General features: G+C 37.4%; 3 protein-coding genes and 1 long non-coding RNA gene across 7 annotated transcripts; 3 read left to right on the forward strand and 1 right to left on the reverse strand.

Annotated features, from left to right (window-relative positions):
* Positions 1-2,798: 2,798 nt before the first annotated feature.
* Positions 2,799-7,428, forward strand: LOC107091420. 2 transcript variants are annotated; one of them, XM_015385352.1, is made up of 4 exons: positions 2,799-3,071; positions 3,158-3,231; positions 4,898-5,285; positions 5,426-7,428. In XM_015385352.1, exons 1-4 carry the CDS (start codon positions 3,012-3,014, stop codon positions 6,437-6,439), a joined length of 1,536 nt encoding a protein of 511 aa, XP_015240838.1. In that variant the 5' UTR covers positions 2,799-3,011; the 3' UTR covers positions 6,440-7,428. The 2 variants fall into 2 exon arrangements, with proteins under 2 accessions (XP_015240838.1, XP_015240829.1); XM_015385343.1 differs by having other exon boundaries at positions 3,153-3,231; positions 5,426-7,410.
* A 604-nt stretch (positions 7,429-8,032) lies between these two features.
* porcn (porcupine homolog (Drosophila)) lies at positions 8,033-18,368 on the forward strand. 2 transcript variants are annotated; one of them, XM_015385436.1, is made up of 15 exons: positions 8,033-8,181; positions 9,189-9,333; positions 9,444-9,636; positions 9,747-9,790; positions 9,864-10,045; positions 11,472-11,602; positions 11,695-11,715; positions 12,027-12,041; positions 12,136-12,261; positions 12,357-12,457; positions 13,053-13,129; positions 13,217-13,280; positions 13,432-13,517; positions 15,722-15,832; positions 17,664-18,368. In XM_015385436.1, the coding sequence occupies exons 2-15, from the start codon at positions 9,198-9,200 to the stop codon at positions 17,763-17,765; spliced, it is 1,389 nt and encodes a 462-aa protein (XP_015240922.1). In that variant the 5' UTR covers positions 8,033-8,181; positions 9,189-9,197; the 3' UTR covers positions 17,766-18,368. The 2 variants fall into 2 exon arrangements, with proteins under 2 accessions (XP_015240922.1, XP_015240930.1); XM_015385444.1 differs by lacking the exons at positions 11,695-11,715; positions 12,027-12,041.
* A 2,101-nt stretch (positions 18,369-20,469) lies between these two features.
* LOC107091815 lies at positions 20,470-21,243 on the reverse strand. Its single transcript, XR_001481547.1, has 4 exons — positions 21,173-21,243; positions 21,016-21,047; positions 20,876-20,945; positions 20,470-20,739 (listed from the first exon to the last, which is right to left on the reverse strand). It is a non-coding gene; the product is annotated as an uncharacterized LOC107091815 (long non-coding RNA).
* Positions 21,244-21,391: 148 nt separating this feature from the next.
* dnajc22 (DnaJ heat shock protein family (Hsp40) member C22) lies at positions 21,392-26,559 on the forward strand. 2 transcript variants are annotated; one of them, XM_015385965.1, is made up of 4 exons: positions 21,392-21,487; positions 25,273-25,874; positions 25,956-26,248; positions 26,335-26,559. In XM_015385965.1, exons 2-4 carry the CDS (start codon positions 25,328-25,330, stop codon positions 26,509-26,511), a joined length of 1,017 nt encoding a protein of 338 aa, XP_015241451.1. In that variant the 5' UTR covers positions 21,392-21,487; positions 25,273-25,327; the 3' UTR covers positions 26,512-26,559. The 2 variants fall into 2 exon arrangements, with proteins under 2 accessions (XP_015241451.1, XP_015241442.1); XM_015385956.1 differs by lacking the exon at positions 21,392-21,487 and adding an exon at positions 23,515-23,683.
* Positions 26,560-27,925: the final 1,366 nt, after the last annotated feature.

Here is a 27,925-nt window from a genome sequence, read left to right on the forward strand (position 1 = left end):
ACAAGTTTTTTTATTTTGACTTTTTTTTATTTGGATCAATTAGTTTGTGAGATCTAAAAAAGGCCAACATGTCAACCTCCTTATAGTTTAAAAAGGACAAAAAAGAACAACATTTGGTTTTTGGAAAGGCATTGTTAAAGTCTAAAATCAAATTGTTTAATTTCATTATGGGTTCTATTTGTTTGAAAAATAATTAAATTGTAATACTTGTAGATGTTGTTGGTTTATGTTGTTGCTGTCATTGCTTGATGTCTATGTTGCTCATATATATCTTGAATATGATTTAGGTCTGCAACTAAGGATTATTTTGCAAATCGATTAATCTGTTGATTATTTTTTCTATTAATAGATTAACATCTGATAGCCAAAGGTTCCTTAAGAAAATATCTTATCTAAATTAAAGGGAAGTGCCTTTTTTTTTTTTTACATTGGGCCCTTGATAGAATTTTTTTAAATCAATCTAAATGTATTGTCTCTTAAGATGACACTTGTTGTGAATTGATGCTGTATAAATAAACTTATTTGAAAAAAAAATAGTTATTTGTTATGTGATTTGATTTTTGTTTGTGGAAATTTGGATTTGCCTTCCCTCTGAGCAGCGCTCAGTACCTTCAGGCCTTGTAGGTTCTCCCTCTACTTTTAGTGGGAATGTTCTGGCTCGTGTCCTCCAGAACAAAAAAAAAATAGTTCTGTCTTCATTTTAATCTTCCGATTTTAACCTGTTGAATAGAAACTGAAACAACTTAAATTTCCTCACATTGTTATTTAGTCAATTAGACCTAGATGGAACTAGAATGTGTGTTTTTGGGTCAACACTTCACACTAATCAATGCTAACCTTTACTAACATGCTGCTGCTTTTGATGGTGGTCCTTCATAGAGAGCTTCTGTTAATAAGCTTTGGACTCTTCATGGCTCCTGCTTTAGTTTGGATCTTACTAATGTTTCAGTTCGGCTTGAGTTTTCCCATCTGACTTTACATAGCTACCCACCTGCTTCTCCTCTAGCTGAAATAAACAATCACACTGCCTTTCTCTGTCCTGACTTCAATCATTTGGCTACAACTCTCTTGGCTGTTATTATCCATCCATCTTCTATCACACTGTATCCCAGCTGGGGTACTGGTGCCTATCTCCAGCTGTCTATTGGTAAGAGGCAGGGTACACACTCACACCTAAGGAGAATGTAGAGAAGCCAATAAACCTAACAGTCATGTTTTTGGACTGCGGGAGTAAGCCAGAGTACACGGAGAGAACCCATGCATGCACAGGGAGAACATGCAAACTCCATGCAGAAAAAAACCTGGGCTTGGAATTGAACCCGGAACCTTCTTGCTGCTAGGCAGCAGTGCTACCCACTCTACCACTAAGCTACCACTAATTATATAACTCAAACTTTGAAAATTATTTCATGGTGATATCAGGGCTGTGAACTCTCACCCATTGGGAGTGAGACTCACCCACCTCAGTGTCTTCACACACTCTCACTCCATATTCCCAATTTCTTACGCAATTAAAATTTATTAAAACTCAACTCCGTTCCACTCATGTATAAAAATACCATGATGATCAAAATCGATTCTGCATTTTTAATACGTTAGTGCTAACAGACAAGGACTAGCCAGGTTCATATCCAGTCCGTATTCCCACCTATTCACTGTGTCAGATATTGAACAAAGACTGCTGTTACGAGGTATGTCATTTTAATTTTTATCTTATCTCATCTGCACTAGTATAATTCTCTTTGTAAATTATTGGAGATTTTAAGCAATCTAGTACTTGAGTAAATATGGATAAAATCTATAGCAGCTTGCAAGTCTGTACTCGCATTCTAGTCAATTGAGAAACGGCACCAGATTTATGCTGTGCGCTCCCATTCTCACCAACTCCAGACTTGCCTGTGTTCTTGACTGTGATTTGATGAATTGAGAAACTTTTTGTCTTTTTTGGGGGGGGAACTTTATTTAAACAAAGTAAGTACAAACCGGTAAGGCAATAGCAACTGTACAAATCTGTGAAAGGCATAGTAGAGGCATATTTAAAAATAGAAGTATAAGGCATTATTGCTAAGGAAAAAAAAAATTAATAAAAAGGAAGCACGATCTGTTCTACGCATGCCACATCAGGTAAAATGCGCATGAGCGACCAGATATACATCTATGTCATCCTCGAATTTATTTTGTTAAAAAGACCTAAATAATGTTTTCCCTCCCCAAAAATAGTAAACGTACTAAAATATGTGTTAAAGGTTAATAATGTATTTCCTGAAAAAATAAATGCCTTAAAATCCTTTCTGTTTTCTCACTCGTCTCTGTCCGATCTGCACCGGAAACTTCCGGTGGTACATTTTTTCGGCTTTGGATTTAAACATAAATCTAGTCTTTTTATGTTTATGTTTTCGTTTCTTTTTAATTGTATGCTATAAAGTGAATAATCTAAATAAAGAAATAACTAAAATGCAGATAAACATTTCGCCGGACTACTCTGAGCATGTCTGTTGATGACGTCAGAGAAGCAGTTTAATGAAGAAAATGTAAAAATGCATAAACATTGTCTCACAAAAGTCATGACACATTTTTTTTACAGATGTTTATTAGTATCCTTTAGTGAGTTGAGGATAGAAAGAAATACTTTTAGTACCATTATTACATTATTTATGGACACCCGGATCTATTCGTGCATGCGCAGAACGGATCGTGCTTCCGGGACGGACACTCCACACCAGTTGGTGGCGGTAATGCTCGCCTTTCAAGTAGTTTTTGCCAACCTCCAGTTAACAACACAGGAAGAAGAAGAACTTTGCTTCCTCCGTTAACTTCCCACACCTTCGTTGCTAATGCTGCCTGCAGTCCGCAGCTCCTTTCCACCGCGATAATGTCACACTGTTGCATAAATGGTTGCAATAACCGTTACAAACCGGGAACAAGAATCAATTTCTACAGAATTCCCAACGGGACACGTCAGTTTCATATCGACAGGAAGCGTTTATGGATAGAGGCGATTGAACGAGCCAATGGGAGCAGCGAGGGAATTACTTCAGCGGATCGCATCTGTGGCGCTCATTTCATCACAGGTAACTAACTCATCGGGCATATAACAATGTGACAAGTCTCTGAAATATTTCTCTATATTTTTATTGTATTTGTTTTTAAAGGACAGGCTTCTACGGATCCAGAAAGGCCTAATTTCGTTCCAACCTTGTTTGCATGCACCAAACTACGTCAGAGTAAAAGGTAAGATGCATTGCATGTTTTTAATACGGTAACTACAGTTTGTAATAAAATATTAGATTTTTTTCCTTTGACATAGTTAATGGTTGGCGTGTATAATTAATTCTTTTGTAAGTTTTTTTTAAGTGTAAAATTTTTTAGAACAACTATTTAAGGTGCACACTTTTTTTTGCCATTTTAGTGAAATAAAGTCAAGCAGGCAGTGAGAGTGTTTGTGCAAATTGGGCAAAAAATTAGCAAAATGAAAGGTGTTAGTCATTTTTATTCAAACATAATAATTTTCCACATTCTTTTGGCTTTAATGGGGTTGGAAGTGGTGTTCAACCAATCTTTTGGCTAAACCGACCTAATTTGGCAGCGTTTTTACCAAATCTATATTTTTACTAGGGCAGACCAATGCAAATTAATCTCATTAGCCAAAATAATTAAGTATAATCGCAACATTCAAAAGTCAAAGGTGGGTCTTGAACCATCAACCTCAGGATTTAGTGTCTGTCTTATAGATGACGTCACTAATGTTGTTGACTGTTTAATGGCGAAAATGCTACTTAACATTGATGTTCCAACTCTGTCAGGTGGCTTGCTGAGATTTTGATCATTACATTGTTTATTCTAACCAAAATAGTTTTAAGCAACTAGATTTGTTGGAAAAACAACCGTGCTTTGGTGGCGAAGTATGACCCATGTACAGAGGCCTTAGTCCTCAACGCAGCCGACCTGGGTTCGAATCCGACCTGTGGTCCTTTACCTCATGTCTCTCCCCCTCTCTCTCATACTCCCTTTCCTGTCAGCCTGCTGTCCACAAAATGAGCCACTAGTGCTGTAAAAACAAAACAAAAGAATAAATATATCTGACTTCCATTGATTTTTGTGTGGTTTGTTGTCAGCACATTCAACTTTGTCCTGAATTTACAAAAGTTTTCTGGAATCTGCTTAAGTACCTCTTTTTGGTATCCATCGTCACTAACTCATTGTACGTAACTGTTATGGTTTTAATCTACGCTCTGGGTTACCCATAATTCCAAGTCATAGTGTAAAAACTAAAATACTCAAATACTTTGTTCTTTTAAGATCTTTATTGCGGTTTGAAACATTTTATATGAGTGTATTATTTACCAACCGTCTAATGAACTATACACAGTTATTAACATAGTAATAAAAGCACCACTGTTTGCTTTGCTAATAGTATCATGTTTAAACAGCTCACCATCATGTTGAAATCTGGCATGGGTTGCGGTATAAATACGGTCTGGTGCGGTCGGTCACTTCAGTATCAGGTGGGATTAAGAGGAACTTTTTGCACCATTACATCTGCAAAGAGACGTCCTAGTCTACAATTGGGTAGACTAGGACGTGGTGTCAGTGATGGGGCCCCTAAGAGGTTGTGGGGCAGTAAGCAACTGCTGTCTTTCTTTACCAATATTTATGCCATAGATCTTCCTCCAAATATTATCTATTAAATTCAAATTGGATCTGCAATTACTTTTAGTCAGAAGGAACGGGTTTGTACAAAACATAAGACTCCACCAAAGTAAAATCATCTATGTTAAGAATCATTTTAGGATTAACTGTTGGCATCAAACTAACCTCACGTTTTAAACACTTGTATATATTATTTAAATCATATCATTTAATTTTTTTTTTAAACATTTTCCTTTCTTTTTCAAAGGCTTTCAAAGGGAACCAAAACAACAACAATAAGAGGGTGTGCAAAGACCAGAAGCCAGGCTATTTTGCCAGAGGATTCAGTCACAAAAAGAAACCCAACTACACTGAAAGAGCATGCAAAGGCTGCAAATCCAACTACATCGAAAGAGCATGCAAGGGCAAACACATCAACAGTGGCAGAAAATCCAGTGACCAAAAACACTCCAACCGTAAAAGAGGATGCAGGAACAGAAAACAAGCCTTCCCTGATAGAAGATGAAGAGATGCAAATATCGCCAACCCAACCTGCATCTGAGTCTCCTTTGAACCATCAGTCTTTTACCGTGATGGAAATTGGAGATGAACTTGTACCTGAAGTGCAGTCTTCATTGTCCACATCGGCATCAAAGGTAGCAAACAACCCCTTTTTATTATGTTTACTTTGTATGTTCAGCACTTGCAGCCTTGCTAATTTTGTAATCTTTGAATATTTTATTCTTCTTTCACTATATCAATGAAGCTGTGTTTTTTTTGGCATCTATCCATCTAGGAAGAAGAAGCAGAAGACAAGAAGATCTACAATGAAGACCAAACTGCACCTAAAAAAATCAAACTTGAGAACAAATACATCCTAAAAATACCTCCTCACTACAGAGACATCTTAAAACTAGATCGAAAACCTGTTGTTCTCCTAAAGCCCTTGGTTCCTCCACAAGATGTCTCTCAGGCGGATCTGAACGATCAGACATTGACTGAAGCATCAGAGAAAGAGTGTGAAGAAGGAAACATGTGTCAGACAGGTTTAACTGAGTCCTCTTTAGTAACCAAGGATCATTCATCCTTTCCATGTAACATGTGTGATCGAACTTTTAGTACAAGTCACTACCTGAAGCGCCACAAACTGCTTCACGTTCGAGATGTGAGGAAGTGCCTCAGGTGCGGCGCTCTCTTCTGCCGCCGCCACAACCACGTTTTGTTCCAGACACGATCAGAGCCTCTACCAGTGTCTGAGGAGAGTTCCTCCAGCAGTGAGGATGAATCTTTAAACAGTGATTCAAACACAGAAAACGGACAAACAAGTGAAACAACAGAAACGGCTAATAAGACTTTGACTATACAGACTAATGCACCTCCAAGCAGTCCTGCTTTCACAAACTCACCTGTACTGACAATTTCTCCTCTGACAAACACCAGAAAACCTCTGCTGGAGTCAGTAAAGCCTGCTGCTGTGCCCCGTCCACCCTCTCCGATCTTCAAAGTCCCAAATAACCAAGCAACCGTGTTTCAGATCAAACCGCTCCGGTTGGGTCCCTCACCTTCTTTGATGCAACCAAATGTCCAACAACCGCAACTCCCATCTTCACTGAAGGTCTTTTCGAGTGAACACCTCACCTCAGCTCTGCTTGATGTTCAGAGAAATTACGAATACATTTTAGGAAAGTCTAAAACGGAAGTCCAAGTCAAGGAGGAGCCAGAGGATCCAAGTCAGATCTGCCCTGTTGAGGAGCCTGTCACTCGTGTCAAATTGGAGAAAATTGCGTATGACCTGGAGATGGTAATTTGACCTAAAGCTGCTAAAAGAACCTACTCTGGGTGATCATTTATTGCCCAATATAAATGTATGCTAATTTGCATATCTTTACATATTTTTGATACGGATCTGCTTTTTTATGTATTACACTTCACTGAACAAATAGGCATTCTGTCTTAGTTTTTTTTTTTAATTTGTAGCATCATATTCATCCAGTTTTCTGCACACAGCTAACATTAGCAACAGTGTTTTGTTTTATATACAGGAGATTCTCATTTCATTCTTCTATCTACCTCAGCTAGCTGTTCACAAGTAGAAATTGCGTGTTTTACTGCAGATCTGAGCTGCTTTTGGACATAAGTACAAACATGCCTATTCTCTAGTATTAAGCTTGTATTCAGATGCATGTGTTCCTTCCAGCAAATGTCTTTAAGATCAGTTGTAAACTTCTTCTTTACCTTTTACAGCAATAAAGCAAACTTTGTGCATTTTGGCTCTGACTGAATTCTACATATAAAAAAAAACTGCTTCATTGCCCTTGATTTGTTTTTTTGTTGTAAATAATGCTTCCCTGTATAGAACATAACACATCAATCATCTTAATTAATCATCTCATTAATGTGTTTCATGGAGTTTTCCAGATTTTTTTTTCCTTGGCAAGGAAAGGGCTGCACAGTGGGTAGCACTGCTGCCTTGCAGCAGGAAGGTTCCGGGTTCAATTTCCGGCCTGGGGTTTTCTGCATGGACTTTGCATGTTCTCCCTGTGCATGTGTAGGTTCTCTCTGGGTACTCCGACCTCCTCCGTCAGTCCAAAAAATGACTGTTGTGACTCCTGAGGTTTAAGTTTGTGTGTGAATAGTTGTTCATCTCTCTGTTGCAATAGACTTGCAACCTGTCCAGGGTGTACCCGCCTTGACAGCTAGAGATAGGCACCAGTGACCCCAGCCAGGATAGGCGTGACAAAAAATTGATCAATGCTTCTAGAAGTTGAGTTAAATGCAAAGTCAATTTTTTTTTTCTAAAATACACAAATATCAATCTCCCTTAGGATGTGGTCTGTACCTTTTTTGAATATACTAAATAAAAAGGTATAATGGATCAATAAATGTTAGATTTCCAGTGTTTGGTTATTTTATATTTATAGTGCATGCTTAACTCTGGCCTAATGTGATAATTCATTTAAACTGTTTTGGCATTCTCAGAATAGTAGTTGCCCTCCTTGGCTTTATTTTTATAGTATTGTGGCTTTGCTCGGCATTAAGTTAAGATTATAAAGCTATTAGTGTTAAGTGATTTTTTTTTTTATACACAGAATCCCAATTCTACCTTTTTTTTTTTTTTTACTGCATCTTTCGGTTACATTTTTATTATTCATCAAGACTGACCGGATATTATTCGTTTGGTTAAATAAATGATTAAAGGCCAGAGAGCCTTCCTGTGTAACCTCCATCAGCCAGAGGTGCACCTGACTCCCATCTGCAAGCTGTACGCGTCCAATTGGTTTGGCTCTCACTAGCAGACGTCTCTGATTGGATGATTCACTATTCAGGCTAAATCACTTGAAGCTCTGATTGGCTGAAACTCTGAGAGCCCAGTTTTCTATTGGTGGCTGACACAGCCGCATGCCTTCATACATGTTAAGTGTGCCGATGCTGTGACAATGGGTTTGATCCAGAAATGCATCATCTAGATCGGGGATCCTGCAGACCTGAAGGAGTAAAGAAAAAACAGCTGGATAAAGATCAAAGGGGGAGGGGGGCTGCTGCTCGGAAACGGTGAGTTTTATGCCGGAAATCTAACTGACATCCAGTAAGCTGGGGGGCTGGGGAGCACTAGGCTGTAAATCCCGCTGGCTCCAGCAGATTCCCTGCATATAAGATGCATTTTCTGCCTGGCAGGTCGCACACAGTGTATTAGGTCAGCCTTGCTCTTCATGCAGATGTGAGTCAACTCATCCTTTCACCTCGGACTGCATTGCGTAGAAGGAGCGAATCTTGAACCATAAAGCATCTAATAATCTTACTGACTCAGTGCTCGAAAGACCCAGTTTTACCTCATCGGTTGAGTTTTGCATGCTTGGATAATCAAAACCTATAAAAAGGCATCATTAACTGACTTCTACTGCCACATTAGGAGCAAGCAGAAATATTTCACCTGACATTCCTCCCCGTCCATAGAGAATCCCATAGATGCTGCATGCATTAACTCAGATTTGCTTTGAATATTGACTATAAACATATAAAGTAGATCAAGCCTGACTTGGATGAAAATCAAACATTAATTGTTAAACTTTGATGGAAAACATTATAGGCAGATTAAAGAGTTAGTTTAAACAACTAAGTAGAACAAGTCCAGAGAGGTAGGAAATAGAGAAATGGAAAATAATTAAAAAGTGTTAAATATCAAACTGTTTGTATCTGAAACATCACAAAACATCTATATATAGATCTCTGCAATAGAAATTAATATATATTAAAGTACAACAGAAAAATGAGTATAGTGGAAATTAGTTTGTACAGATAAAATAAATAATTTGCCTTATACATCTAATATGTTCTGAAACCTTTCTAAACGTTAAAAAAATTGTGAAATTATGAAAAGAACTATTTTAAATAAGGAGGAATTGAACATGGAAAAACAATACGATTTAACTAAAATTAAAGTAAATGTAAAAAAGATCTATTTTGTAATAAACAGATAATATGTTAAAACAAATAAAACAGAATCAATATAGTTTCTCTAATTTTCATGCTAAGAGTTTGAGTCTTCCATCTGCTCTCAGGGTGTAGAGATGGGGGTGTTCAGTCGGCAGAAGTTTTTCCAGGAGCTTCCTCATGGCTGCCTGCTGCCTACAGCTCAGCAGGGCCTGGAGCAGGTATGGCAGCTGCTGGTTATCTGCCTGATGTGTCGGCTGCTCTGGATGTTAGGTGAGAGCTCAGTTATTCTGCTCACCTGTATTACTTTCTGCTTCATACATATCAGCCTTTTAATATAATGCATTTATAATGTATTATAATTTTTTTTAAAATCTTGACAGGTCTCCCTTCCTTTGTGAAGCACCTGTGCACGGTAGCGGGCGGTTTCTACACCCTCTACCTGTTCTTTGAGCTCCACATGATCTGGGTTGTCCTCCTTAGCCTTCTCTGCTACCTCTTCCTCTTCCTGTGCCGTCATTCCACCATCCGAGGAACCTTTCTGTCCATAACGGTGCTCATCTATCTGCTCCTTGGGTAAAAAAAAAAAGTCATCTTCTGACACCTGAAATAGCAATGTTTGATGTGAACTTTTCAAAGTGACAGATATTGCATTAAACTGTTACTATTTTATCTGTTTTAATCAGGGAGCTGCACATGATGGATACCACCAATTGGCACAAAATGAGAGGTAATCTAGAAACTGATTAGTTTAATAATGAGAGGTAATGTTATAGTTCTAATTGGGAGCCCCTGATGTGTAGGTTCCCAGATGGTTGTTGCAATGAAAGCCATTTCCTTGGCCTTTGACCTGGACAGAGGTGTTGTGGCCAGTGTCCCCTCACCCATTGAGTTTATGGGCTACATTTACTTTGTGGGTACCATCATATTTGGGCCCTGGATCAGCTTCAACAGCTACAAAGAGGCTCTAGAAGGACGTAAGTTGGTAAGTTTGTTTGCAGTTAACCATAAGACGTGACGTCATAAAACCCGTGTTCAGCTTCGTTGACTTCAATATTTCCTGAGACTGTGTTAGAGAATTTGTTAGTCTGGTTCACCCCTGTGGTAGAAACACTTCTTCTCACATTTTGAACAGTAAAAGGACATGAAAAGAATAAAGGAGTGGAAAAAAAATGGGATTCAATTTTGTTTATTTATATAGTTCCAATTCACATCACTTATTTTCTCAGGGCACTTAGAAAAATGAATGAAATACCTCTAAAAGTATAGTCTTTTATTAACCACAACCTCCTACTGTATTTTGTTGGACTTAAGCATGTTCGATGGAATTAAATTATACAAAGTTAACTCGTATTTTTTGCAATATGTAATTGAATTCATGCTGTTTTTGTAATTGTACCCATAGATAAGTGAAACAAGAGGATTATGTAGACCTGGGGTATCAAACTCAAATGCAGAGGGCCTTAATTCAACACTTGGACATAGATGCAGGATCGCCTGTGTTATTTAAAAAAGAATCTTTGGCTACATTTGCAAAACAAGATAATATAATAATTAATATTATATGATATTATAATAATCTTTTAACCATTCAAAAAGCCTGTTTCCCACTTTTGTTTAGGCTGTCTTTTGCAGGGGTCACCCGATGTGACAGGTAGTAGCAGGAGGTCACTAATAGTTGTTAGCTCAGATTGACCAGCCAACAGGATTTGACATTTCAGCCTTGATTTCTGTTAGCTAACTATAATAGATAAAGCAGTGGAAAAGATTGAACTTAAGTTTCCCAGTCCATCATCTGAAAATGAAATGAGAAGTTTAGCTCTGTAGGTAGACAAGAGTGTCTACTTGGAAAGACAGGGTGCTAATCAGGTTGTGGCTGAGAGGTTTGATAGCTCTGAGGGAGCTGCAGAGATACACACCTCAGGTGGGGAAATCTTCTATTATTTTCTGAGTTATTAGTCTATGAGGTTATTACATCCAGTCCTGTAAAGAGACATTATATTTGTGGAATTTTTGTTTAGGCCTTTTGATCAATGTTCTGCAGATTGTCCACATTTGTAAAGAGTAGTGCCGTGTAGCTTAACAGAAGTGTGAGCTCTATGAATTACTGATATTTAGGGGGAACAAATGCATAATGTAACTTTTTAAATTTCAGTGGTCAAACATATCATCTACAATTTTCCTTTAATCTGAAGAAATCTACAATTTTCCTTTAATCTGAAGAAATCTACAATTTTCCTTTAATCTGAAGAATAAGCACCCTTTGTGTTTGTCTAGCAGATAAAATCCCAATAGATAAGATCAAATCTGTTGTTTTAGTATAACAAAATGTTAGCAAATGTTAGAGTGGTATACATGCTTTTACAAACAACCCTAGACCTGAACTTTGTGCTATCCTTTTTCCTCCTCAGAGCCTAGCCTGGCTTCTAAAAGCGTCCATTAGCTGGCTGAAGAGCCAGATCTGCCTGGTTGTCTCCAACTGTGTGGCTCCCTACCTCTTCCCTTACTTCATCCCTGTCTACGGAGACAAGCTTCTTCGAAGGTGAGTGAAACACAGAGGTATGTTTACACAAGTTCCAATCTGGCTTTTCTGTCAGTTAATGCTTTTTTTTTTTTTACTTGATCTGTTCAAAGCAAAAAGAGGAGGAAGATCCGGTAAGCTCTCAGAGCTCTCTTGACCATTTTCATCATCCTAGATGTGTTTCCACTGAATCCTTACATTTTAGTTGCGTGGTTCTGTTGTTTACTTTGTGTAAAAAGCTTTACCTGCATGCATGTTCCCACCCCTTTCCACTGTGTGCAGCTACATGTGTACCAGGACACATTTTCCACCCTCTTACTTGCCATTTCATCACTTTGAATAATTTGGTGAGGCATAAATTATCACAAGAAATGACAAAAAAAAAAGCATTCCTGCAAATGTGATATATTTTAATGTTTTTCTCCTTTTTCTCATGCTTTCCCAGAGGCTCACTTGCAAAGTATGTCCCTTATTCCACTTTTTTAATCAGTAAAGTAATATTTTCACTGTCATGGAATGATAACATCCACTTATCTGTTTCTGGTGGTGTTTAGGTGGCTGCTGGCATATGAGAACACAATGTCTTTCCACTTCAGCAATTACTTTGTAGGCTACCTGGGTGAGACTACAGCTACTCTTGCAGGGGCGGGCTTTACAGAGGAGAAGGACAACCTGAAATGGTGGGAAATGCACGTCTTCTTTAAATAAAATCCATTCACATATTTTGTTACATTTCTAATAAAACACCCTGCCGGTTTCCATCTTTGCTTTGCAGGGATCTGAGCGTGTCCAAGCCGCTGAACATTGAATTTCCCCGGTCCATGTTGGAGGTGGTGACGTCGTGGAATGTGCCCATGTCTCACTTCCTGCATACATGTGAGTGGCACTGTTAGCAGTGATCGCTGATTCATTCTTACTGATTTTATAGGGTTCCTATGCAGCTGTGAAAAGTATAAACATTCAGTTTAGTATTTTCAATGTTATGATAATTATGAAGATGACAGTCGTTCATTCCTTGTTTCCTCCCATCCTTCCATTCTTTCTGTCCATTCCATCTTTGTTATATTTTCTTTTATCCTTTCTGATTCCTTCCTGTTCCTCCTTCGATGCTTTTTTTCTTTTTCATCTGTGCCCTTCTTTCATACATTTTGCCCATCCTTCCTTTCCTAGTTTCTTTTGTTATTTCTACTTCATTTCATCCATATTTTATCTCCTTTTTTTATTTTTTTTCTTAACCTCTTAGTGTACTTGACACCTGTCTTCTGTCCTTTCATCTGTCCCTCTTTGTTTTCTTACTGTCCTTTCTTATACTTAATATTTAGAGTTCTTCCTACTGTAGTTAGGATCTCCACAAGGTTATTGTGAATGTCTATTGTTAATATATCAAAATGAACCTTATGTAATAAAAACTCAGATTTGAATTTTAAACATTGGGAATCTTTAAGCAAACCTTAATGTTCTCATCTCACAGATGTATTCAAGAGTGCACTCAAATTCGGGACATTCACTGCCATCATGGTGACATGCATAGCCAGCGCCCTCCTGCATGTGAGCACTGTGTGGCAGTCTTATATATGTTTGTATTGTCCACTCTGCTTGTATCAACAGACTGATTTAAACTTTTATACGTTTCAGGGTCTAAGTTTCCATCTGGGTGCAGTTTTGATATCTCTGGGGTTTATTACATACGTCGAGCACGGTAAGAGTCTCGCTAATGATTTGCCTTCTACACGATTAAAAGCTGCAGAGGAATTGGTTAGCTCTGCAATTATGGTTAACGGCCCGTGAAACTGTGTTTTCAGTGCTGCGTTTGTTTTATGTTAATGCATTAACCCTGTTTTGTGTTTCAGTTTTGCGGAAGAGGCTCGCTGCCGTATTTAATGCCTGCCTGCTTTCAAGGAAATGCCAGCCAAACTGCAATCATCAAAACAAAAAGGTAATGTGGTGCTATACTGGAGATTTTTAGTAAAAAGCCTGGAAGCAGTCAGGTTGGCCTTTCTTAAAGTCTTACAACAACAAACATAAATGTTGTCATATTTCTAAACTCTACCAAGAATTTAACCGGAACTCTATCCTATCGTCAGATAATGCTACCATTTAGCATTTCAGAAAAACACTTCAGGAGAGTCTGGTGTGAAAACTTACAGCCCCTTATTTAGACTCCTTGACAATCAAAGGCTTTTATTCATGACACATTATATTATATATATTTTTATTGATATGTAGGATTTACTTTTTCTCTTTTAGATCTGCAAATAATATGTATGTTTTAGAATTTATTCCCCAGGGAAATTGCAAACAGATGAAACGTGTAATTCAGAGTAATTTAGCAGTTTTTATATTTGTTTAGAAGGAAGCTTTGGCTCCTCAACATTTATGATAGGTTTTAGTTTTTCTTTTACAGCCAAAATTCAGCAACAAATTGCTTTTGTTGTTCTTGTTCATCTTAGATGTGATTCCATCAAAGGTTTTGGTTTATTTATCCTGTCTTAATAAATCATCGCAATAAATTCATTTTTCTGAATGTGAATGTGGAGGGAGGCAGTTTGCTGGATTTTATTTATTTTTACATGTTTTTTTATTTACCAGGTTTTGGTGACTTTAGGATGTTTTTCTTTGATAGAACTAGTTTTATAGATTCTGATAAAAAACTGTTGTCGGAAAATTTAGATTTATCTTCTATTATATATTCATTTATCCTATTTACTCACTATAAAAGTTTTCCCTCAGTCTGTTTCACCTTCAAGGCCACACCATTCTCTGCAGGAGAAAAAATCAGATTCTTTCTCAAGGTTTATTCATAACATGTTACCAAAGTGTCTGTAATTTGTTTTGACTCTGACTACTTTTACATTGTTGTAAATAAGGGAAACGAATGCTGCTCAGGCAGAACAGGGCAGAATGCTGTGCCACAAGAGCTGTATAATGAACTCTTCTCTCTTTGCAAAGATATGAATAAATGTGCCGAAATCCATCAATCTTCGTTTATTTAACTAGGGTGAATAGTTGAATACTTTTTTCCCACGACACAACGATTTTGTACTAGTGATTTTACAGTATAGTCCACAATGCCTGACAAAAGTATTCATGCTACTTAAACAGTTTGACTTTTTAATGGATTTTAAACCAACTTGTGGGTAATTGTGATATTAAGAAATTAAAAAATTGTTTATTTTTCCTCGTTTTTTACTATTAAATATTTGATGATTGTGACATGCATATGCTGCTGCCAGTTTGTCTAGGATCTTTTTCAGATTTGTACTTCTACTTTTTCTAAACNATATGCTGCTGCCAGTTTGTCTAGGATCTTTTTCAGATTTGTACTTCTACTTTTTCTAAACTCAGTAACTCAGCCAGGTCATAGAACCTAACATATTCTAAAGAGGACGAGGCCACTTTAATATTATCTCATTAAAATCATCCTTTTGTAGCTCTGGCTACATTTGTGCAGATGTTCATAATGTGAAAGTTTAAGAATTTTGAATACTTCTGCAGTGTACTGTAACTTTCTCTCTACTTGTTAAATTTTTTTTGTTTTTTTCTGTTAATTTTGTTTCTTTTATTATTTCTCCAAACAGTAATCATGCTGTTGAAAGACAACCACTTAAGAGCATACACTACATTTTTGTTTACATTTCTCTCGGTTATTTTTTATTTTTTTTATTTTCTTCCTAACATAATGTTTAACAAAATAATTCAGACATTTCTTCTTACAGCAGCAGGTGTGCAACAGGATCTGCTTTTGTTTGGACAGATAAATATTAATGCAATCTCCTTTCACATTTAATAACATTGCATTAATTGTCAAGCAACGCCAACACTGGCATCACTTTATAGTGAATATACATAAGTCTCAGTAAATCTTCCTGGTTCTGTTTCATGATTAAACCATCACTTATTGGCGCTTTGCCCAATGAAAAACTGAAAAACATAATTTTACAGATCAAATTCAGATATTTTATTATTGTTGTGAAGATGACATGATTTTGCATTTTCCTATCTATCTCATGCACTTATTTCTTTATGTTGCTTAGCTTATGAGGACTAAGCCCTTTATTGTGGGTCGCATATTTTAGAACAAAATATCCAATTAAGACTGCATATGAGAGTTACCTACCTTGATGCTTTCTCTGTTTGCAGAAGCTGTGGGTGTTTCTGATTAATTTAGCGTTTTCTGGCCTGGCACTTCTGCACTTGATATATTTGGGCTCTGTGTTCAACTCCAGTGTGGACTACATGGAGGAGGATGAGGTGAGATTTATTGCTTCACTGGGGAAATGCACATTTTGCTGCAATAAAAGAGCAATTGAAAAAGATAAGTCAAATCGATGATATAGAGCAGGGGTCACCAACCCTCTTTAAGGCTGATGGCTCCTTCATTGGTACTGAATCATATAAAGGATTGGTAATGCTGACCTATGAACGGGACGGATCAGTGTTCACCTAAACTTCATACAGGAAGGAAGGAAGGAAGGAAGGAAGGAAGGAAGGAAGGAAGGAAGGAAGGAAGGAAGGAAGGAAGGAAGGAAGGAAGGAAGGAAGGAAAGATCAGTGTTCACATTGACTTCATACATAATAACCTATTTTTATTGTTTCTTTTAACTCCTAATTTTCTTTATGATACGGTATTTTCAGTTTGAAATCTCTATAAATTCCTTAAATACTCCATGATTAAAATTATGAAAACGTTCTATAAATTATTAAAAAAGAAGGGCAACAGAATGACATAAAAAATTCAATCTTAGGAAACTGGTGTGTTGTTTTCAGAAGATGCTGTTGGCACCCCATGAGGCCCCTGAGGGCCCATTGGTGCCCGCAGGCACCACATTGGTGACCCCAATATAGAGTGTTATAAGACAAAGGAACCCATTTGTATATCTCCTTTCCTGTGCCGAGTTATACCCCAAAACAACAATATCAAATTTCTGTTGTATTTTCCTCCACAGCAGTCAGGCTCAGTGGTTGTTGTTTTTTTCTCCACCTGATAAAAATAAATCGGAAGCTCTGGGCCTTTGTTCCCCTCTTCATGGATAACAGCATTTAAAACTTTGAACAACCTGTTTCATTTATTTTTTTTACAACGTTATAAAGCTGCTGAAGACCACTTTGGCATAGACGTGAATAGAAGTTTAGCTTAAGCAACAAAATATTACCTAATAACCCAGAAAAAATGCTTCTAAAGCAATTTTTATGGAAATAACTTTTGCTCTGAATCCACCTCAAGATGTTTGAATTTCTATACATAGATGAGATTTTACATGTCAAGCTAAAACACAGCAGTTTAAGTTAGCTTAATGTCATAAGTAGGCAACAGCTGAGATTTATCATTGCAGCTGCCTTTGTTAGTACTTAAGTCAATTTTTACTAGACAATATAACCTTAAAATAAATATCGGAAACTTATTAAACTTGGTGCTTTCTTTATTAGTTTATTAAATTCAGTTCAGCCTAATTTTTAACACAAAATGTACCCAAAGTGCATTCAAGTAGAACTCAACAATATGACCTATCACCATAAAATGCTTACCCTGAATGTGGAGTCCACTTGACTCCTAACTGAAATAGAGCCTATTTAATATAACTAACAGATCAGATGAGTAATTCAGAGAATTAACCGATATTTATTTTGAATTGGGGCCCCAGATTATATTTTCCTTTTAAAAAAAACTTAAAAGTTCACTGATGGGGATGCGGTGGTGGTGTAGGGCCACATGTCTTCTCCCTCTCTCTAATCCTGTGTCCTGTCTGCCTACTTTCAAAAAATACAGAAAAAACAGCATAAAATAATAATAATAATAAAAGAAAAGGTTCACTTATAACTGTAGACAGGTATTCAATTAAAGATGAATTTATTACAATATTTGTACACATCTTTACACGGGTGCTGTATTTATTCTTCTACTTCCTTTGGAGCAGATTCACTCTGATGTTGGAGCTCAGATCTTTTCTAGATCCTAAATGTCTATATTAATGTAGCACTCTAAGACCTGGCAACGCAACATTTGCTGAGTATTTATAGTGGAATATTATTTAGCTCATGATTCACCCTCTGGACTTTCCTTTCCATGCTTTCCTGTCTGCAGGATGAAATCACCAACCACACCATTCAGAAGTGGTCTGAGCTGAGCTGGACGAGCCACTGGGCCACATTCAGCTGCTGGATATTATACCGCCTCATTCTCTAACAATGGGAAGCAATGAAGGGTGAAAGAAGCAATAATGAGAAGCAGATTTCCCATTAATCTACTGTGAATTTATCCTAGTTATGACTGAGGGAAGCAAAATCAATCTCAACTTGCAGTTTTCAGGTTGTACTACATGTGAGTCGGGTAGTGCTCTTCTAACATTTTGATATCTAAAGGAAGCCCACAGCGCCTTTTTTTTTTTCATTTTTCCTTTTTATCTGACCCCCAATCACCATGGTGTCATGTTGTCACTGTGACCCACAATCAATAACCATCAGCGCAGGGGAGATCGACTTGCAGACATGTGATGGTTCACGTCACGCAGATGTCCTCCAAAGCCAATCACATCGGCTGTATGTATCTATCCTGGCAACGGATTTCAAATTTGTCATTTTACAAGTTTTGAGTGTTTTTGTGGGATTAAACTGTTATAGAACAACAGAAAGTAGTACAGGACATGGTTGTTATTTGTTTACAAATTCAAATTTGAAAATTTGTGGCATAATTTTGACTTTTGCTGTTGGCTGCAATTTCAGCTGCAAATGCTTTCAATTTTTTTTTTCTTTCATATTTTTACGGTAAAATATACTTTAAAAAACATTATTATCCTTCCACTTTTATAAATGCAACAAGCACATGTTATTAGACAGCTTTTTACCACCAGCTGTAACTAATTCCCCTTTTGTGACTATTAAATATATTTAAGGTTTTAGATTATTACATTTGAAACTTTTTTTTTTTACTTTCGAAGTTTCCCGATAGTGTTTCTTTGTAAATTTTTATTGTATCCTCAAATATGTAATTTTGATTTCTTCTCTTCCATCTATAATAAAGCCGTAGAATCAGGATATTTTAGGTGTAATATTGTTTAAATAATTATCATTTAGTTTCATATAACCTAAAATTAAACTCTTCTTTATTCTACACCAGACATTTCTCTTGAGATATATACAGCAGCTGAGCTTGAGGTGAAGGTGCCATGCACCCCGACCAGGAGTACAAGCGGTGGATGACAGAGCAGTTTTTTTATAATATATATCTAAAGCTGCTGTTAACGACTGAACACTGTTGCTGTTTATGAGCTGCTAAAGAATCTCGACTGTGTCCATCAGAAAGGGAAGATGCGGTGTTAAAATAGATTTTGAGTGTTTGTTGATTTACCCAGTTTCTGCTGTGATACTGCTTAGTACAAAAAATGGCTGTAAATACCTTATATTTGTGTTTTGTCCTTGTAAATGTAAAAGGCCATGACATACCTGTGATATTTTTATAAAATTTTACATGAAACCATACATGCAGTCTGTGTTTGAATGTAGTATATGTGGTTGACTTTAAATCTCATTGAACAGTTAATTGTCATGACTTGTCTGATCACTCATTTCAATCACCTGCTTGTCTCCGTCCAGTTCTCATTAGCGCTGATCTGATCCACCTGCTTCAGTCTCTATTTAATCAACCTTCAACTAGTCATCAGTGCCAGATTATTTGAGCCTGTAGTGAGAGTTTTCGAGCGTAACTGTGTTTTCTGATTCCCTGACCTGTTCTGCCTCTGGACCTCTGAGCCTGCGTTTCCCCGTTCTGACCCGTTTGCTTGACCTTTCTTCGGTTTCCTGCTGTATTTCTGCCTTTCTGTGAACTGAACCTGGAACTGTTTCCTGACTCCGTTCTGGATCTGATCTCCTGGCTCTGAATACCAAGCACGTCTTCGACACCAGCTTCGGCTTCGTCATCTGGATTATCCTGCCTTCATTCGTCTGCTCTGTTCTAATCTGTCTGTCCTCCGACCTCTGAGACATCACTATATAGGACTCTCTGGGCGGCACCCGCCACGTCTTGTTGGCAGCCGACCAGCCAGAGCCTACCGTGTCCTCACTAAGACTAAGAAAGTAGTGCACATCCCCCCAGTTCTAAAGTCCTTACACTGGCTCCCTGTATCTCAGAGAATAGACTTTAAAATACTTCTGTTAGTCTATGAATCTCTGAATGGCTTAGCACCTAAATACATCACAGACTTGCTATCAGTGTATCAACCCTCCAGACCACTCAGGTCTTCTGGCTCCAGCCTGCTCTGCATACCTAGAACCAGAACTAAACATGGAGAAGCAGCATTTAGTTCCTATGCTCCACTTATCTGGAACAAACTTCCAGAAAACTGTAAAAGTGCGGAAAGTCTGGGTTCCTTTAAATCAAGACTAAAAACACATTTGTTTAGGATTGTCTTCAACTGTTCTAGTTAAACAGTTCAACTGAAACATCATTAGTTCAACTTTTTTATTTTCTTTAGTCCAACTGTTTTTAATGTTCTTTTTTGTTTCTGCATTTTTTATTTTATTATTATTTTTTCTACTTGTTTTAATTCTGTTTTATTTTCCTATATTTTAATCATGGAAAGCACTTTGCATTGTTTTTGTACTGAATTGTGCTATACAAATAAATTTGCCTTGCCTTGCCTTACCTTGCCTTACCTCAACCTCTGGTCTCAGACTCTACTATAAGACCAGAGGTTCCTGCCTTAGACATCGACACCGTTCACAGCAATTCCATTTCTAATAAATAAATTTAACTGTCTGTCTGTACTTCTGAGACGGTAAAAGACATGATCAGACACACAGAAGATGATGTAATAAACAGTTTTCAGTTTTAATTACAAAAAGAACATGTGGACTGTTGAATGGTCCATGTTGGTATAAAGAAGGGATGACCTAAATGAATGTCTCTTTTTTCAGATTCTAGTGAGGAAGGTTAAGGGGTTTGGGATGAACAGGAACCGAGCGGTGAAACAGGTGATGATGGATGGAAATTTGCCTTGTGCCTCTCTGTGGGGGCGAGCAGGTGTGGTAGTGCAGGGGACGGACGCTCAGCCCTGTCTTCCCTGGGGACCCCCGTGTTTATGGTGACAGGACCCCAGCAGTGTCTCCAAAGCCATCTTCACAAACGCCTGGAAGTTATTGCTTCTCTTCTCCTTTCGGCTGTCCTGCAAGGGGATAAAACAGAGACAGATACCTTCACTGGGAACACAGCAGTCACAGCAAAGTATTTCCAAGCTGTTGCAGATGTAGGTGAATAAATGTTTATATCATTTAATCTTTATGATTTTGTTAAATGCTTACCTCCTTGCTTCTTGTTGTCATCTCCTTTCTGATCACCTTTTTTTGGCTGATCTTTAGGACTCTGAGGTTGCTATGGAAATAAAGTTCAATTAAATATTGTCAAAAAACACAACTATTGAAATTTAGAAATATGAAGTTACCTTGGTAGCTGACTTCTTGTCCGATTTATTTCCTGGATTTGGTTCGGATGTGATTCAAAAAGATACAACAGAGGAAATCTTAGTACATCTAATCATTTAATTTAACCCATATAAAAAATATTTTTCAGTTCAAATGATTTTGGTGAATGTTGCTCACCTTTGGCTCCTGGCATGTTGGCTGTACTCCAGAGTCTTACTCTTTCAGGGGTTTTTGGAGGGAACACGGTGCTTAATGCGCTGGCCAACTCGGTCATTTATGGCCTGTGCTTATGAATTGTTCAGCCATTGGGGCCCCTTCGAGAAACAGCAAACAAGCAAAGAGCTCGGTCAGCTGAGCACTGAGCCCTCCAGCTCTGCAGGTCTTTGCTGAGCCAGGCGAAACCTCAGAGCTGACCTTGTAATACTGCCATTGTGAACTTACTGGAACTGTGCGTTCACCTATTGTACAAGGGAAGGCAGGATTTCCGTTATGGTACGGCTGAAGTGCTTTTAAATTTATGTTTTTCTTTTCCTTTTTTCACACTAACTTGAATCTAGTAGATGATTTTATTTCAACAAACTTAAATGTTTTGCTCTTAATAAGACTGTATGGCTCTTATGTTGTCATTACATTAGGACAATGGGTCTTGTAGGTTGTGGTTTTGTTTTGGTTCTCTGTAATTTTGCATATAATGTTATGTTTGCCATGTTAGTTTAGTTTGGGGACATTTTGCCAGCTGTTTTCTTGTTAATTTGTTTAGGATAAGGCTTTTTTGTTGTTGTTAATTTATCTTTACAGTTTTTGGTAATAATTTACGTATTTTTGGTTCTAATAGGTTCTGTTGCATGTTTTTTCCTGATTCGATTGACTGACTTTATTGACCTCACAGTGGAAAAATTTACCAATTGTCTCTGCTTGATCATTTCTTGCCCTGCCATTGCCATTTAATAAGTAGATTACATGCACTTTCTCTTCTGCTTGTTACTTTAGACTTCAGTCAGTTGCCAGTATCAATGGGGGTATCCATGGGGTCAAACTTTTTAATTGGGGGTCCACTTCAGTTTATTCACATAAGGAACCACTGACATCTCTTTTATGTTCCCCTGAGAGTTAAATGATTTGTACCTGAAGGTGAAATGTTGTCCTATTATTCCCTATTATCCCTTGAGATATAGCAGCTTTTTCTTTGACAGTTTTAATAAACTGTTTACAGAAATCAATAAAGTTTAATATTTAAACATATCTTTACAAGCATTCATATGGGGGTAGGGGTATTGTTTGTTACTTTATTCACAATTTATCCTTTCCCTAAAATGTATCATATCCTCAAATTGTCATTCAATTATAAGTGTTCTCATTGGGGCTCCAGGCCAGCATGGGGTGACAGAGTTTGCTCTTGATGGTTTCTGCCAATTGTCTACATAACACATGTCTATAGGTGTAGTTTTGGTATACTTCTTTAGTTTAATACAGTTTATTTACATTGCATAGTCTTAGGGCCATTCACATTGATCTGAGGAAATACACAATCAAATCAGTCCCATCAAGCAGACTGACAGGATACCTGCAGGGAATACACTAGAATGTATTATCAGATGGGACATTTAGTCTTCTTTCTTAACTTCACGTGTCTTTCTTACATTATAATTGAAAAACTATGGATTTATAGCTTTTTTAAAATGTGCTACTTATAATAAGTTTAACTGATAATATTTACACACCTCAAACATAGCTTAATATCATAACTGGGAAGCCAAGACAAACCTGATGTTTCACATTACATTTATTTCATAGTGCAAAGACATTATAACAATAACATAAGATTAACATATAAACCTGAATATGATCTATCTAACTCCAATATTATGAAGAAAGACCAAAGGAAATGCAACAACAGATAAGTGTCTCTCCATAGACAATAACATGTTGAGTACTAAACCAAAAAATACATATCTAAAATTTAGATTAAAAACTCCATTTGTCAGCAACCATAAGCGATAACTTGCCAATCCTTGCCAACAATCCTTTGGTTTGAGGAAATTAGTATTGAAAAAAATGTCTTTAAAACATTTCATTGACTAATGAATGATACTATCTACTAATATAAGACTATAAATGTACTTTTATTGTTTAACAACCTTACAATGCTTATACTGACATTGAATGAGTTGTTATAGCTGAAATAATGCACAAATAAAACATTGTATGAGATCCTACAAAATGCAGCAGAACTTGTCAACAGAGCAGAGATATGCATAGATAGATAGATAGATAGATAGATAGATAGATAGATAGATAGATAGATAGATAGATAGATAGAGAGGTAGATAGAGAGGTAGATAGAGAGGTAGATAGACCATGCACTATGCACCCAGAGCTGTGTGTCATCCATGTATCAGTGTAGATTAATGATAAACTTCTGGAAAATATTGCCAAGGGGAAAACGATATATGATGACAAGCAGAGGTCCAAAGACAGAGCCCTGAGGTACACCAGAAGACACAGCAGAGGGACAGGAACAGAATGACTGTGACCACTAATAAAACAAGTCTAAGGGGGTATGAGAGATGCCAATCTCTCAGAAGATAATCTGTTGAGGAGCATAGTATGGGAGATGGTTTTAAAGGCAGCACTCAGATCAAGAAGGATGAGTAAGGGGAGTAAACAAGAGGCAGTTACAGGTATCTGGTAAGTCCCTGAAACAAAAATCCTTAAACAGGATTTTATCACAAGACAAGACCACTTAACATACACAGTGAAAAAAAATTTGCATTCTTTAATTCAGAAACAGATAGAACATGTTATTATGTAAATGTTAAGCAGTAATATTACAGGTAACAAAGGTATTTAAAAAAAAAAAAAAGCTTAAACCAGCCATTATAGCCCCATTAGATAAAGTGTGCAATGGGTAATGTCATGGTTTATTTGTTTTAGTTACTCTTGTTTTAGTTGTAGCAAACAACAAACAATATATTTTTCTCTCTTTTATGGCTTCAAACAAAACAGGAACCCGTTTAGTATTAGATAGCATACAATGTGTGCTTCTAATTTAATGAGAATGAGGCCATAAAATTGCTAGTTATCAGTTTACCCATGTTACTTCTAGTCTAAACGCCTGACTTTTAGGGGATTTGTGTCGTTAAATCAGCTGGGATTTCTGAAAGCAAGCAAAGTTCTTAGTATCTACACAATACGTGAGAATTTAATCAAAAGCCCTGCAACTCCTTTGTTTAACCGCTAGGGGGTGACAACATCAAATAAAAAGATAAATAAAAATAAGGTAATGTAATATGATTAAAGCCTAAATGGCCTTCCAAAATATTTCATACCTGTGTTTTATTTCAAAATCTTGTTTATTATTTTTCTTCAACTCACAGACCGAAACTGACATGCAAAACAAAAAAATTTACTGATGGCACTTTTTATAGCATTTTTAAAGATATTAGTAGGATATTTTTTTCAGCAAGAAAAACTGTTTGGGTGAGTAAAGGAGGTGCACATGTAGCAAAAAATATATTTTTTAAAAACACTAGGGCCTTACAATTAAAGTAATTAAAGTAAATTTAATTACAATTTTGTTCAAGTCTTATCCTCAAACAATTTTCCAACTGAATCACTGTGAAAAATGTCCCGGTATTTAAATAAACTTTTAAAAAGTCATCAAAGACGCTATCTAGGTAGTATCAGTTATGATGATCAGGGAGCTCATGCTGTTTTAAGTCTGTTGTGTAATTCCATTGTCATGATCCAAAGTCCAACTGTTGCAACAACGTGCTTTAACAACAGAAAGCACCGGAGAGGACTTTTCAGGATAAGGAATTGAAATGAAGGAATAAGTAAGTAAACCAGTCTTTAGGACACAAAGTCAAATACTGAACATGTATAAGCTAATGATGGTCTTGGTTAATAGGGAAAGTGAAATTAAATGTATTCCAATTCTAATATCTAATTCTTAGTCTACTTGGACAGTAGGTTTGCTATGTGTTTCTTTTTAAACGGCATCAATTCATGTGGATAAGTCATGTTAACTGATATTACCATTTATGACCACAAATAAATCCCACTTATATAACATATTAACCCAAGCAGGGAAGTGATTCACACAGATCACTCAGACTTTTATGCCCAAAATGTCACGAGCAGCTGGCATTTCAGGTCAAGAAATCATAGCATGTAGTATAATGTAGTTTCAGGATAAATATATGATTAAAACAGAAAAAATTCAGTATAACAAAATGGAAACATAACACTTTTAATTCTGTGTTACTTCATTACAGGGACTATCTGAGAACAACCGCTCACTAGCACAGGAGAGGATCCACTGTGACCAGGATGGTGAAAAGAGTTCTGGTAGCCTATGCCCTGTGGGCCATGGGTGGGCCTTTGGGTCTTCACCATCTCTACCTGGGGAGAGATAGCCATGCACTGCTATGGATGCTAACCCTGGGAGGTTTTGGTTTTGGCTGGGCCAGAGAGTTCATACGTATTCCTGAGTATGTCAGTGAAGCTAACCGAGACGTTGAAACTGACAGAAGAGCTCATAAAGGACGACTCCCACCTGTCAGCCCCTTCAGATTCGCTGGGCAAGTATGCGTTGGGATCTACTTTGGCATGGTGGCTCTGATTGGACTTAACTCCCTCAGTTTCTTCTACCTGATCGTTCTGCCCTTGAGTGTGGGTGCAGGGGTTCACCTGGTGTCCAATATTGGACAACAGACTGCAGATCTCCAAAAAACCCTCACTGCCTGTCTGGTGACATCTCCTATATTCTATGGCAGTTCTCTGTCACCTCTTCCTATAAGCTTAGCTGCTAGCATTACTGCCTCACAGAATCGCAGGTTCAAACCACCAAATGCACATGGCAGCCAGCAGAAATTAGGTGAGCTTAATTAAACTCCCAAAACTCCTCAGTAAACTTATAAAACCCTACTGAAACCACATTTTCCCACCTTTCCTTCAGGTCCACGACTTTACAGGATTGGTCTAGCTTGGCTGGCCTTCTCTGCTCCATTGGGTTACTGTTTTTTTTATAACACCACAGCAACACTGTATTATCTGTCTGACACAATAGCTGCACTGTTGGATATATTCTGGTTCTTGCCTTGGCTTAGAAGTGTATTGGAGTATTTTCTTTTAATGCCATATCGCATCCTGTGTGCACTGACCGGAGGGGGGTACCATGAAGAGGCATGGAGGAAGGTGCTAGAAATACTCCTGAAAGAGTACACACAGAGAGAAAAAGAGGCATTGAAGGTGAGAAAGCAAAAAGTGAGACGTAGATATACCCATACACTGTTTCTGGTTGACTTTCTCTTGATGTTTCAATGTTTGTGCTCAAGGTACTGTCATTGGAGGCAGAAGCATCCCTTGAGGAGATAACGCGAAGCTACCGGGAGCTGGCTAAAACATGGCATCCAGACCACAACCCAAGCAATGATGCTGAGAAAATGTTCATGCAGGTTCAGGAAGCTTATGAGGTCTTGATGCGATGGCACAAACCCAATCGATTCAAATAGTAGAGCGATATTCCAAACATGTTTTCCATTATCAAGCACCAGTGATAAAATAACTGTTTATATGAACTTGATAATCCCATTGTAGGAGCCTGAATTTACACTTTGTGATTTTCTTGGTATGCATTATGGTTAATGTTTTGTGTTTTTCTTGATAAATTAACCTTTCTTGAAATTATTAAATATTATTGGTAATTCATACTAATTTGGGAAATTTGTATATTTAGCTATTGTGGTTATTTTGTTAATATTTTCATTACTTCTTTGGTTTAAGGATGCATACGTGTCACTTTTTAAGGATGCAGAGAGAGCAGAACATTAGAGATTAAACTAACAGATTCTGCTGAGTGTGAGAATAGAGATAGAATGAAGCAGAATGATGAAATAGGGGTCCCTATGTCCTCCAGCAGTCTAAGCCTATAGCAGCATAACTATAGAGATAGCTCAGGATAACCATAGCCACTCTATACTATAAGCTTTATCAAAAAGGAACTTTTAAGCCTAGCCTTAAAAGTAGACATGGTGTCTGCCTCACAGACTAAAACTGGTAGTTAATTCCACAGGAGAGGAGCCTGATAACTAAAAGTTCTGCCTCCCATTCTACTTTTAGAAATTCTAGGAACCACTAGTAAATCTGCAGATTGAGAGGGTTAGTGCTCTGTTAGGAACATAAGGAACAATCAGATCTCTGATATAAGATAAAGCTTGGCCATTTAAGCCTTTATATGTGAGAAGGAGGATTTTAAATTCTATTCTTCATTTAACAGGAAACCATTGGTGGCGCTTCTGCTTATGTATTTAATTGTACACTTGTTTGAATATCCCCAAAACGGACATTTGCTGCCACCTTGTGGCGTAGATGTAACATTACAAAAAACAATGTCATCACCGAATATTACCTGCTGTCATCATCGGGTGTTTCAGCAAGTGCTTTATATGTTTATGTATGAATATTTATATGTTATCTAACAGTTACGATAAATGTAATTGGATGAGATGTCGGGGTTTTTATGCAGGATAAAACGTTTGGAGGTTTTGCTGGACGGTATGCCTTAAAACAAATACGGTCACTTGGAATTTTCTAATTTTCAAGAGTCTACATTTTCATAAAGCAAGAAACAGCAACAATATTGTCTGCCTCCTCTTCTTATCGATGCATTCGACAATCACTACATCAACAGCTCTGTCTGTATCCCAGCATGGGCCCGGAAGTTGTTTGGGTTTCAGGTGAAAAAAAAAAGAAGAAAGAAAGAAAAAAGGAACGACAGAAAGGAGGAGAGGAAGATCCCAGGGATGCTGCCGCCGCTGGGGGAAACAAACAGCCAGGCGGACAATTAAAGAGCAGAGCACCGATCGGCCGCCAGGTAAGCAGCAGCCGCCCATCAGCTCCCTCTAGATCGGCGTGTTTTTGAAGAGT

The sequence above is a fragment of the Cyprinodon variegatus genome, unplaced genomic scaffold (genome assembly GCF_000732505.1).
Source record: "Cyprinodon variegatus isolate N-32 unplaced genomic scaffold, C_variegatus-1.0 Scaffold16, whole genome shotgun sequence".
Classification (NCBI taxonomy): domain Eukaryota; kingdom Metazoa; phylum Chordata; class Actinopteri; order Cyprinodontiformes; family Cyprinodontidae; genus Cyprinodon; species Cyprinodon variegatus.